Source organism: Neopelma chrysocephalum, unplaced genomic scaffold, assembly GCF_003984885.1.
Source record: "Neopelma chrysocephalum unplaced genomic scaffold, ASM398488v2 Primary Assembly neopelma1_66, whole genome shotgun sequence".
NCBI lineage: Eukaryota > Metazoa > Chordata > Aves > Passeriformes > Pipridae > Neopelma > Neopelma chrysocephalum.
This window is the reverse complement of record NW_020897725.1, coordinates 10,003,773-10,017,025: the sequence shown is the minus strand read 5'-3', so window position 1 is coordinate 10,017,025 and position 13,253 is coordinate 10,003,773. Positions and strand designations below refer to the sequence as shown.

The 13,253-nt window shown below is 42.2% G+C and overlaps 1 protein-coding gene across 3 annotated transcripts in view; it reads right to left on the bottom strand.

Moving 5' to 3' along the window:
* Positions 1–13,253, bottom strand: part of CCN4 (cellular communication network factor 4) — a 36,095-nt gene that overhangs the window by 16,349 nt on the left and 6,493 nt on the right. The window contains exons 2-3 of one of the 3 annotated variants that reach the window (XM_027684508.1): positions 12,157–12,160; positions 3,137–3,196 (exon numbers count right to left, since the gene is read on the bottom strand). The exons of 1 other annotated variant lie outside the window; for it this stretch is intronic. In XM_027684508.1, coding sequence (XP_027540309.1) covers positions 3,137–3,196; positions 12,157–12,160 — 64 coding nt within the window. Of the gene's footprint in view, positions 1–3,136; positions 3,197–6,604; positions 6,872–12,156; positions 12,161–13,253 lie in introns of those variants that run through there. One more of the 3 variants, XM_027684507.1, reaches the window with a different exon arrangement.

Here is a 13,253-nt window from a genome sequence, read left to right as displayed (position 1 = left end):
TACCAGAAGTCTGGTTTTGTATCTGGAAGATTTCGAGATAACAGAAGGAAAGAGATGCTGCTGCTGCTACTACTTTAACGGCCCCTTTGGAACACATGGCACACATGGCTTCATCCAAAACAACGTAGCTGCCATTTAAGACAGTGTTGTATCATTATATCAAAGCCACCTCAAGGCTCTCAATGATGAGCAGTCTTTGCACTGCTACATCCCTGTGGTTAAGTAAAAAACAGATGGAGCCTACAACTTATCTGAATAAACAGCAGCATTTCCAGATACAGAGTCCTATCATGAAAGGATATTTTTGTGCCAAGCATGGCATATTTTGGTAACTGTAGCTTATAGTATTTTATGAGATCTGTCAGACAGAGAATGCAGTTGGAAGACATATAGGTCAGCAATATCCTTAGGGCCAACAGAAGATGCCAGACTCCTGCATACTTTAGGAGGACCTGACACTAATTCAGAGTCTGATTCCAGAACATTATGATCCCGCTTGAAATGATATATGTTATCTTAGCCTTTGCCAGGCAAAATCATGGCGTTTCCTGTAGCATCTGAAGTGAGTTAGTTCTGTGTGTGCAGAGGGACCAGTAAATCAGCATTTGTACACTTGAAACAAAGGCATCCACATCAATACCTGCCACACTGGTCATCTGATCTGAATATGATCTGGCCTCACTTCTGTGAGGGAAGCAGCTTTTCTTCACAGAATCATGGAATCCAAATGTTCAACCAGAATCTGGCTGGTTTGAAGCCTGAGGCTTTTTCTAGATAACCAAATCAGGAGAGCACTGACACCCAGAGTGGGAGAGAGGTATCATCAGATTGGATCATACACCAAGCAAGGGGAAAGAATAATGGCAATACTGCAATTTTAAGTACTAGCAATGCCAAACCCTATCCACTTCACTGCTGTGTTGTGCTTGCAAGACAAGTCTTTCACATTGGTCTCCACCATAGCTCAGCTCAGTTTGTGATACTTTCACATCTCTTTTGTGAAAAATTCAGCTGATATGACCCACAGTGAGATCCTCTGAGAAAGAACAGATTAACTTCCGAAGACCAAGTGGACTAGTATTTAAATTAAGGAAGGGAAAAAGAAGTTGAAGACCATAAGATACATCCAGACAGCAACAAATTGAACTGATGTTCTGAAAAAGTACCAGGCGTCTAGAAATCTCTGAAAACTCACATAGTCAGAAGACAAACCACAAAACCTCTCTGTGAGTTAAAGTCATATTACATGGTAAAGACAGGGTGAGGGATGAACCACAAACATGAGATAACTGGAGTCCCCATGTTATCACAAAGAGGAAAAAGGAACTGAACACCTTATACTGGTTTCCTCATCAAACTCTGTGAGCATCTGATTGAGAAGTGGGCACAAACTGTATGGGGCATCAAGACCACCAAAGACCCCCAAAACCCTCTGACCCATTTCCATAAAGGTCTAGAAAAACGGACTGTGCATGATAACTAATTTACACAGAAAGTGAGAAACTTATCTCCAGGGCAGGGAAAACTTATCTATGAAATGGTACTCCCATGAAGCACAGGCATGTGTTCCCCTCAGAACCCTGGGCACTCCATCAGCTGGATCAACAGGACTGATCTCTCTTCCTTTCTCTCTTTCTCACCCTCTTTAATCCATGTCTCTCTCTTTCTCCCTTCCCTTTCACCCTACCCCTTTATCCAAAACCCACTGCCATGTGTTTATACTGGGAGAACAGAGACTTACTTATACCAATTTCCAAGCCAAGTGTGTAATTTGCTAATAAAAATTTGTGAACTTTTGTGGACCCTCTAACTTTTGTCATTCCTTTCAACCTGAGCATCTGAAAATCTCAGGTGCTTTCTTCTCCTTAAGGGTGGGATGCCACGTAAGTCCCTTCTGCCTCTCTTTCAAGATCCTAGACGGTATTTCCTCGACATTTCTATTGAGTGCTATAAACTGAGTCACACAAATAGACACATATCCAAACAATCTTCAGTTCAGGGATCTGAGGGAAAGTATAAAATGCTACACAGCACAGAGCAGATGCTGCTTTAAATCACATCCTCAAGGAACTGAAGTATTGAATTCCCTGGAGAGACATTATCTTCCTAATCTGTTTTCTTCCTAAAGCTGATATCAAGCTTTTAGCCATATCACAGGTTACCAATGTCAAACAACTGCCTTTTAAAATCCCCCCAGAAGATTTTGTCCCTGTACTTTAGAATGTGCCAAAAAGGTTCTTAAAAAGGAAATCTGAAGTCCTTTGTAGCAGTGATACCTGGTATCTAAAAAGAGAAGCAAGGAGCTGAATGCTAAGCACACACTTCTGAGCATTTCTGCTTCTGACTTAGAAAGCAAAATCCATAAAACAAGAACACAGAGTCATGCAGAAATAGACTAAGAACTTTTAAATGAAACCAGTACATTCAATAGAAATGTAACTGCAAGCTCTGCATGAGTTCAAATGTACAGAACCTGGTTGGAAGGGAGTCTGTGCCCATGCGCACCACACAGGCAACAAGCCAGAAACATGGTGATCCATAAGCTAGAGAAATGATGAATTGCTGTAAGCTCATATTAGAAGTTAAACTGAGATCAACACAAGCGACCTTGCCAATTTTATGGTGAGATCATTTAGCAGGAGTGTGGTGATTAGCTAGAGGCCTCCTTTTCCCAAGCTTTGCTGAGCTTATCTGCCTAAATCCCTGGAACAAGCCCAGCCTATCTGAAGAAATTTACTAGCTCAACATGTGGAGCAGTGACACTGCTTGCCAAACCATGTACACAATGACCCTTCGCAAAAATGATATTGGAGACCATCACTGGCCTAAGGCTACGAGAATGGAAAAGAACAGTAAACAAATCTGTAATTTGTTAACTTTTTTAGATGGTAGTTGAGACACTGAGGTAGATCGGAGTACAGGTTTTGTAAGCAGAAAGGAGGAGACGGCAAATTGAGGATACTCAATGTACTTATCACCAGATGTTTCAGATTCAGTACACTCCCGAGTTTTGTATGAACTGTTAGAAGTGACAAGCCTGCACAAGTAGTTTGTGGTCTACCAAAAATGAGAATGTTGTAAAGAAGCATCCTTTTCCTTGGATATCTGGGGAACTGAGATCCAGTGATATTCTTACCCAGCTCCCCAACTCAGGCTTGGTGATAGTCAGGTGTGAAATGCCATACAGTACCTGAACCTCATCATTCATGGCTAGGCTTCGCGAACGAAGATTTGGGAAGGGCTCTACCCACGTTTTTTGCAAGTGCGTTGGTGGCTAAAAAGGCCAATACGAGATAGACACGTCCGGTTGCAAAAGACACAGCAGAAAGACTCCTTAGATGGTATATTCTGCAAGGCTCGATTCTTTCTGCGTTGTCTTTTCTCCTCAAGAGTGATCCTGCGTGCTTTCTCAAAAGCCTCAGCAGCGTTATAAATGGTCTGTCTCCAGGCCTCCCGATTGGAGGCCAGAGTAGACCAGTTATGGTGATCAATATGCCCGAGGCTGAGTTGTTGCTTCAGGGAGTCCTTGTATCTTTTCTTCGGGGCTCCTCTCTTGCGGCAGCCGGAGGCAAGTTCACCATAAAGCAGGATCTTAGGGAGGCGGTGGTCCTTCATCCTGGAGACATGCCCTGCCCAACGCAGCTGTGTTCTCAGTAACATGGCCTCAATACTTGTGATTGCTGCCTGTTCAAGAACAGATGTATTGGTCACATAATCTGACCAGTGGATGTTCAGGATTGTACCTGAACCTAAGGGATATGCAAAAGGACATCAGAATCCACAGACTGAATGCCATCTAGTATGAAACTAATCCCTTTAAGCTGGCACCTATCTGAGACAAGAAAGTTCTCCACAAGAGATTTAAACCTCTCTGGGGATCATGCTACAAATCAACACCAGCACTGCAATTCCAAAGAGAGCATCTAATAAGACATGTAAAACCATGAACTGCTTTTACATGTTATTAATTTTCTTATAGTTGTCATTAACTTCATGTAAGCTACAGGCCCAAACACAAACAAACCCTTCATTTCTTAAGAAAGGAAAAGAAAATTCTGCTTTCAAGACAAGTCTATCAGGAGGGCAAAGTTTTGGGGCATACAGCTATTGCAGGTCAATTCATGCTATTAAAGGTGAATTTAGAAACTACTCAGTTCTTACATAACCGAGAGGATATCAGACCAGCTTTCCCCCAGGAAAGGCAAGAATCCACCACACCAGGTTGCTCAGAGTCCCATCCAGCCTGGTCTTGAACATTTCCGGGGATGGGGCATCCACAATTGCTCTGGGCAACCTGTGTCACTGCACACCTCACAGTAAAAGATTTCTTCCTAATATCTGACCTAAATCTCTCCTCTTCTGGTTTAAAACTGTTGCCCCTTGTCCTATCACTGTCTGCCCATGTAAAAAGTCACTGTTCTTTTTTATAAGCTGTTTTTATAAGTACTGGAAAGTCATAATAAGACCTCTATGGAGCCTTCTCTTTTCCAGGCTGAACAACCCCAGCTCTTTCAGCTTGTCACTAGATAGGCATAGATGGAGGGAGGAGGAGAGTAAATCAGTTTTGACTGGGACCTGGAGGTGCCCATTTAGTAAGACACAGTTATAAATGAGACTACTAAAAGGAGCCAGTGGAAGCAGCTTGTTTTTAACAGCAGTTCCTTAAGAGAAGTTCCTTTTCTAATGTAGACCACATAGCCACACTGTTATTGCACATGGATGCACCTTGTTCACTTCTCATAGTCACTGCAAAGGATAAATGACAGGCAGAACAGCATCACTTAAAAAGCAATGCCTTAAAAGAATATTTATGGTAATGAAAGATGATTTGCACAGTCAAATTAATTTGAGCTAGTCAACAAATAAAACCTCTGGCAGTCAAATGTTTATGGACATTGGTTTCAAAAATTTCCTGGAGCAAGTCCCCAGCTCTCTGTGTAGTGCTGTAGAAGATTGCAAGTTTGGTTATAAACCTTTACTACATTTATGAGACACTCAGTAGTAGATTAATGGAATCTTTGGCACTGGTGAAATGATATGTAAAAAACCCCACTCTTCTCAGTTCCTCTGAGCAACGAGCTGCGCTCAAAGCTGCTGGGTGCAGACCCTGGGCCCCTCTCTGCTGACAGCTGAGGGGATCCTTGCACTGACCGCACAGGAGACTCGATTACTCCAGATAAAATGCCTAACTTTGAGACAGCTAAAGGGAGAGAAGGTAAACGCTATATTGGAAGACTAGGGCATGACTTTGCTGTTTGAACTCAGCTTTTAGCCTCTCTATGTCTGCAGAACAGGGGTGGTAACACTTCTTTGGCTACAAGAAACAAACCTTGAAGACTGTGAACTGCCCAGACCATGGAGGAACATGCAGCTACCATCAAGGGAGATGGCAGCCAGGGAATAAGGGCAAGGGAGATCCCAAGAGAGTTCCCCTATGAAGATATCGGTATGAATAGGGAGAGGTAGGAAAACGAGAGCTGTTTAAAGGACTATACATCCAGGGCTTTCCTGGTGCTGTGCCTGGGAAGAAAAAATTTCTATCTACTCACTCATAGAAAAATCAGTATTCAGTTTGTAGCATATGAATTTTTCTGAATATGACTTTCAGATGTGTCTGGAGGAGTTCAAATATGGTGGAACACCACAGCTGAGCACCTTGAAACCACCTACTTTAGCCAAAAAGAAAAGGTTTCTCCATTTTGTTCTGATAAGAGGAACAATGACCTGGCACTCAGCATATTCCTCAGGCTGGATATACTTGTAGCTTCAATAGCAGAGAGTTTTCACCCAGGGTGGCACAGCGAGATGCAGCCAGGTCCTCATCAATGGATGTGATGCCACCAATGCCATCGATTAAAGCAGAATGAAAACAGACTCAGCACCAGAATGAAAACAATAACAGATGAAGATTTTGTTATGGTATGAAAGGCTGAAATACCCTGGCATGTAATTTATGCTAAGATGAGTTCTCATCTCATACACTAGAAGTTTTTTATGGAGAATTCTGGTACATTGGTTTTCTGCTGGTGCTCTTGCCAGGAAATTTGATAATTGAATTTTAATTACTGTGAGTTAAATTTAGAAGGTGTAATTACTTTTCCCTCCACAAACACAACACTAGAAAGTGGGGGTTGTAAAGGAGAGAAGTTTTCTCACCAAAGGCACAAGGAAATCCTGTTCTTTTTGAGTAAAGTGGTAAACCACAGCAGGATGTGAAATGCGTGGGGATGTGCAAAAAGAAGAAGGAGGAAAAAAAAGGATGCTCTGGACAGAAGCAAGAGGGGAAATTTTCTTTCCGAAGAGAAACTGGTCATGCTGAAGCAACACAACCGCAAGAATTGAAGGGTTAAACCATCTGTTTACGGACCCATCCAGTAGAAAACACACAGCTGTATCAACAGGAAACTGGAATCTGGAGTCAGAAGAGCATTTTTAAACTTGTCCTTTTCTTTCTCAAATCTACCAAGGAGATTAACAGTAGAGATTTAACACACACAGAAAAAGAAGGACCTCAACTGTGCAAACTCTTCAGCAACAAAGCACAGAGAGGGGAGAGAGCAGGTTCCAGCAAGCTGGCACAGCACTTATCAGAAATAACATCCACCTTTCAGGCCACTGTGAAGACATAAAGCCTATTCAAGGTTCAAGGAAGTCTCACACGATGGGAATTTGTTGGCATGGGGCTGACTGACAGGCCCTTAGGTCAAGCTGAGCCGGAAGCAGCCAAATTTCTGTGGACGAGGCCTCTGTGACTATCCATCTCTGCACATACACCCCAACATTTCTTCTGGTCTCCAGGCCACTTTTCTCCTATTTCCCCTACTCTTCTTGGTTGAATAGCCTTAAGAAGTTATAACTTCAATTTCCTATTTCTTCATTTCCTCAGCCCAGGTCCCAGCCTCAGAGGAGTGTCCAAATCTCATTGGTTTCAATTTGAGTTCAGACACAAAGTAGAGAAAAATAAAGAGGTATTAGAACACTGGTGTGGACCTGTATCTGACCCCACACAGAGCTCACATTAGCTTTCCAAGAGAACAGTTGAATTCAGCATTTTAATTGCAATACAAAAGGACTTTTCTTCCTCCCCCACCTCTGTTTCTGTTTTCAGTTCACTAGAACTATAAAAATGGCAGGAAATGCATTTGCCTCTGTCAGAAGGTGAGCGAAAAACTGTGAATTTTGTTACTCACATGTCATTTGGGGTATCCTTTCTACTCAGGCTCTTTTATTAGGAAAAACAAACCACAGATACACGTGCAAGAAAGCTTTTTACGAAGAGACTGATACAAATTGAGAAGGAACAATATTTTGTTTTTCCAAATACACTCATCTTGTAAGCCAACAACTAATAATTTCAAGTCTGCTACAAACTGCACTGAGGTTGAGGAGAATTGAAGGCTGGCTCTTGAGAACCAGGGTCTCACACCCCATGTTCACAGAACCCACAACCATGAACTCCCCAAATCAGGAGGGAAAACAGATACTGCCTACTTCTTAGTGGCTTTTCAGTGGCTTTTCAGAGAGCATGCTTGGGGTCTACATTTACTCTGCTACATTTTTGCCTTATTCTTAATCTTTAAGAGGGATTTAGATCTATATCCTGTTTCTTTGGGTTTTTTTTTTTCAGGTGATTACCCAATTCAGGGTAAATGTTGATCTGTCATTTCAAGCCATAGCATCAAATAATCCACATGGAGTGAAAACAGTAGGGAATGTGCCTCACTTAAACTTTAATAGCATTAAAAGAAAATATTATGATCGCAAAATATTAAGAGATTTAAGAATACCAAAAAACATCGAGGGTTTCAACAGGCAGAGGTTGAAAATGCAGGGCAACTGCTAGGAGGCAGCAGGTACATTCACAACATTAAGATCATTTAGAATGACTACTACTCAAATACTTCAGACAGATTTATTCAACATTCATGAGAAGGGAATAAAAGAATGGTTTTGTTCCAAAATAGTAATTCTTCAGCACTGAACTAAGGAAGTTCCCATCAACAAATGCTCTGAGATCTTCTCTGCAGCTCAAATTTATGAGAAATTTCTTTTTAATAGATTGGCTACTTGATAACATTCTTTAAAGAAAACCTTTAATTTGGATTCAAAATTTTCACCTCGATGTTCTCTCACATTTGTAAAGTTTCCTTACTTTGTCATGGGCAATTTCTCTACATCTGGTCTGTCTTGGTCTGGATTTCCATGAAGCTCACATTCAAAATTCTACGGACCTGGCACAGGAAAGTTCCTTCTTTTGGCTGCTAGCTCATGGCTAGGAAAAGAATTCTTTCCCTTTCTTAAAATCAGCAGTACTTGGCTGAGAATATTTGGCTTGGAAGACTTGGATAAAGCTGGTTAAGCCCTCATGCAAGTTCAGAGGGCCATTACATTGTGACACAGCTCTGTAGGAGGTTTTTGCCCATCTCTCACCCTGGAGTCCCATGTCAGAGTAAGGCCACCTGATGCTGTGGATGCCCAGCCACTGAGGTCACTAATCTGGATTTAACTGCCGTGGCAGCCCCACAATGCAGCCCTGGGAAGCAGCATGTCCTTGATGCTGACAGGACAACACTCTGGGGTTCTCCAGCCACGTTTTGGCTGCCCACAGGAGTAGCTGAGCAGAGTATCAGGATGAGGGGCCATCAGGGTCACAGGGAGAGACAGCCAAAGGGAGCTTGGAGAGAAGATCACCATCACCCACGTAAGTCTCACACGTGAGGCTTGGCGGGTGGGCTCATCCAAACAACTTTTCTAAGGGGTATTTGGGCTTTTTAGCAAGAACTGCTACAGAGGAGAGTCAGCAGAGTGATAGCTACAGAGAGCATCTTGTCCCACGTGTTGTGAAAGAGGAGGAAGGGGTGGTGATGAGTTCCTGAACAGGGGGAACAGGCTGTTCCCAAAGACCTGGCCCAGAAACAGCAAAACGAGCAAATTTGTGCAGTAGGAATGAGGGGGCTTAAAAGAGGAGCCAGCTCTTGAGCCAGCTTGGGCTTTGCACTACAAACGTTATTCCAGACACGCTTGAATCTCAGATGCTGTTTTAATACACAACAGAAAGCCCCAAAAAGCAGCTGTTCCTTCCCCACCACCCCCAACAGAAGCTGACATAACACAAATGGGGAAGAAAGAAAAAAGAGAGAGGCCTGTAGATTAGCCCTTGGCTTTTACAAGACTTTGGGGACTAAACCATTACTTTTCAATTAAATACAGTGGAAACTACAAGTGAAGAAAAGAGAACACTTCCTGGCACAAATTCATTAGGAAAAAAAAAGGAAAGGAGTGAAGCTATTACTACAGAAAAATGATGTGTTGGGCTGGAGAATTAATCTCCCTGCTCCTCAAGTCAGTGGAAAGAGAACTGAAATTCAGCTCTTTGGTAAAATAAGATGCCAGAGAGTGAACCTAAAAGAAAATGGTGCAAGCAGTAAATGTGAGAGCTGGTATACTCAGAGGTATCAGATCTCCAAATGGGAATGCACACATGTCACTTGCATGAGCAGGCAGAGCATGTCACATTCTGTGTCTAGGAGGAACTCATGGTGGAAAGAAGCACCTTTCACAAGGATGAAATTATTAAATGATCCTGGTTTAATCTGGGCCCGAGAGATAAAATGACTGTCCCAAAGGCAGACAGGATGTCTGTGGCAGAGCCAGAAATAGCAGTAAAATTTCTTGTTCCTACTCTGTAACAATATCATGATCCCTCCTCCCACACACAGCTAATAAACTAAGTCACTGGGTTCTTACTGGATGCAAAAAAGCAATTGTTCTACTGAGCTGAGTCTCAGATGCTGTCAGCTCAGCAAGGTCAGTTGCTTAATGTTTGACTTTCAATGCAACCATCACTTGCATCTGATGCCTGCAAAAGGACAGGACTTGTTCACCTCTCCAACACCTTCGAATCCAACACACCAGTGGTGATCAACAGTTTCTGGCTTGATAGATCCATGCAAAGTGATGAAATGGGTGCTTCACTCTTGCTTGCAGGCAGCTACGATACCTGCTGGGGCCCAGGTCTAAATCGACCAGGTGACAAAATTCCAAAATTCCCCTTTTGTGATGTGGAGACCTGCTGATACTATAAATGGCATAATGTAAACCAAATCCAACCAAACCAGACCAAAGCAAACCAAACCAGAAACCCCCCCCACGACTTGCTCGGGCCAGGGTATTGCTTTCCCATCCAAAAAAACCGCGAACCTGGAGAATGGCAACATCTCAGCCCTTAAACAGTTAATGCTTCTGGTTTTGTACATAGAGGAGGACACCAGCTGTGTGTTTTGTCTCCCGGAGGATAAAGATGAATTGCTAATTATCTGGTTACTGACATTTGGGTCTCCCAAATCCCCGACACGTGAGGGCAGTGTTGGTGTAGAAATGACTGTGGTGCTCCGCAGCAGCCCTGCACAGCACCCTGCTTCCTCCGAGCATCCCCCTGGGCCAAGGCGGCTCCGCAGACAGCGCTTGTGCCGGAAAAACCACATTTAAGAAGCGTATGGGGAGGGAGAGGGAGGTGTTAAGCCAAAATATTTATATCTGCCCAGCTCCCACTGCAGAGGCAGTTTTTCTGTTTCCCCAGTAGGTTACAGGGTGAACAATAAAAACAAGATCAACCCTTTTATAGTCATATAGTCACATGTCTATGAAACAAATTCAATTCTTTAATCATTGCTCTATAAAATGTTACAATTACAGAGGATGCAGAGGATTTAAAGGAATCTCTATTTTACTGCCATAATATCCACTTACTCCTCTGATCAAATACTACAGCCTCCTCTGGAAATCATTTTAAACCAGCTGGGACAGGGAGAAACAGTTAAAAATGTGACATAAACATCTCCTCACGTGCAAGCAGACTGTCTGTATGATATATATGGAAAAACTGACACAAACAAAAAAATACAAGGAGGGTGAGTGGGTATATGCATATATCTATTATATGTATATATGTAAATCATACAGAATTAAGTGTATCATCTAAAAAAAGCAGAAGCATCATATTTGAGTCTGAAAATAGGCATGTAATGCATTGTTCCACCACAAACTCGGGAGCTCACCCACCCTGGGTAGCTTTGTTGGGCAAGGAATTCACCAGCCTAAACGTGCATGATAACACTACCTCTTTGGGGAACCCCAAAGCTCTGAGGAAAATTAGTACAGGTTTTGATATAAAATCTGGAAATATAAGTCAAGCAGCCTCCATAACTCCATTATATATGACCCCTTTGCCAGCCTCATGGAGTGCTGTGTCTCATAGAAATGTTCGAATAAATGTAATTTTAAAAATGTACACTTGTCACTCTAGTAAAATGTGAAAATTAATAGAGAATGGTCTCCACAAATGAACTGCAGTGTTAAATAGCAGCGATGTCATTGTATATTTAACTATTAGGGTCAAATGTGGAAGAAAAACTCACAGAAAGGAGCCAACTGAATTTTCCTTTATTCTCTTACATCAATGTATATCAGCCCACACACAGATGCCGTGGGTATGATCCAGTCTTGTAAGACCAAGATCCAGCAGGAAATACTGCCTTCAGCACTTAAAAATAAATCACCTGCTGAATGCCCAAACTAGTTAATGGAACCTGGATGTTTTCCTAATTATTGTTTTCCACCCTTTTTTTCCCCCCTCATAAAAATGTAGCCAAAGAGTTTTATAGTGTAATCCACTTGCAGATTCTTAACACTGGCTGCAGTTTTTGTGGTTTGGTCCTTCCTTGCTAAACAGCTAAAATGACACAGCTGTTACTCTAAACCCAGGGAATTGGTAGCCTGGGGGCAGCCAAGTACATGTGCCAGCCATTTGGAGGAGAACTTAATTCTCCCCATATGGATTTTGATGTCTTTGCCTGTTTATCAGACCAGATACAGAGAATTCTCTTTGTCACAGACAATATAAGTTGGTGATCATAAATGTGAGCAAATAGCCTGTTCGGTCATCACATACATCCAGGAGTACATTGGTGGACTTCACAAACCAGAAAGAAGGATTTGCAAGTCCAAAAAATGCAGATACAGAGCAACCTCGTGCACCCACAACTACGAGAATCCCAAGGACACCATGTATCAGGCATGGCAGTGACAATGACACAGGTGATTAGAGCAAGGTCAGGAGAAGCTATAGGATAGTCATGGCACTTTCTGGGGAATTACCAGTCTCTCTGCAAAGCCCTGGTATATTATTATCTGCCCAGTCATTAATGTTGTCCCCAAAACTGTGTTTCAGCAAAGACATGCTTCATTTTTTTTCTCTGTATTCTTCCTTTCACAGGCCAAACATATGTACGTGGAGATGTGGAAACTTCAGCAAGAGAAAGAAACAACCCTCCACCCCTCCTGCTGTCATTTGTTACTCAAAAAGTTTCAGTAAGAAATCACAAAACAGGAAAGCAGGATGGTAGTCTGGAAAACTTGTAGAGCATGGAAGGAACAAAAACTTTTAAGCCACTCAGAAAGTGTGAGTTGCATTCACAAATTCTAGAAAGGGAAAAGTGCAACTGTTCACATGCAGCTAAAAACATTACTACCTTTCAATAAGAAATAATTAAAAAAATATTTAATAATAATCATGTCTGAGTCATTCAGAGCAATTTTGGTCAAAGTTGTGTTCTTGGTGGCAGGTAGCAAATTTTGTGTCAAGTATCATACAGGATTACAAAGTTGCTTACTATACTGACTTTACTGTGTTCTTTTCCTTACATATAGATACTGCAAGGGCACAAGGGGTAATGGTTTTAAACCGAAGGTCGATTTATATTAGACACAAGAAATGCAACACTGGACCAGGTTGCCCAGAGAGTGGTAGATGCCCCATCCCTGGAAACATTGAAGGTCAGGTTGGATGGGGCTCTGAGCAACCTGGCTGTGTTGAAGATGTCCATGCTCACTGCATGGGGGCTGGACTGTATGACCTCTCAAAGTCCCTTCCAACCCAAACCATTCTATAATTCTATGACTACATATGATATTTCCATGTTTCTGAATCTAATGTAACTACTAACTCAGTCAAGCTACACAGTTGCAAGCTAGAGATGAAATAATAAAACCAATCCATCCTATCCACCTGGAAGCCTTTCACTGGAGATTATTTCAATACGTTTGGAAGGGAAAGGGCAGGTTTACCTTAAGGTGAGTAGAAGGAGTTTGTTTCAGCTCCAAAGGAAAAGGCATAAAAGCAGCCAAAGCATTACAGGTATTGTGAGCTCTGTTGATCTAAGTGTCACTGAAATTCTGGACCAAGTTGTCTTGCT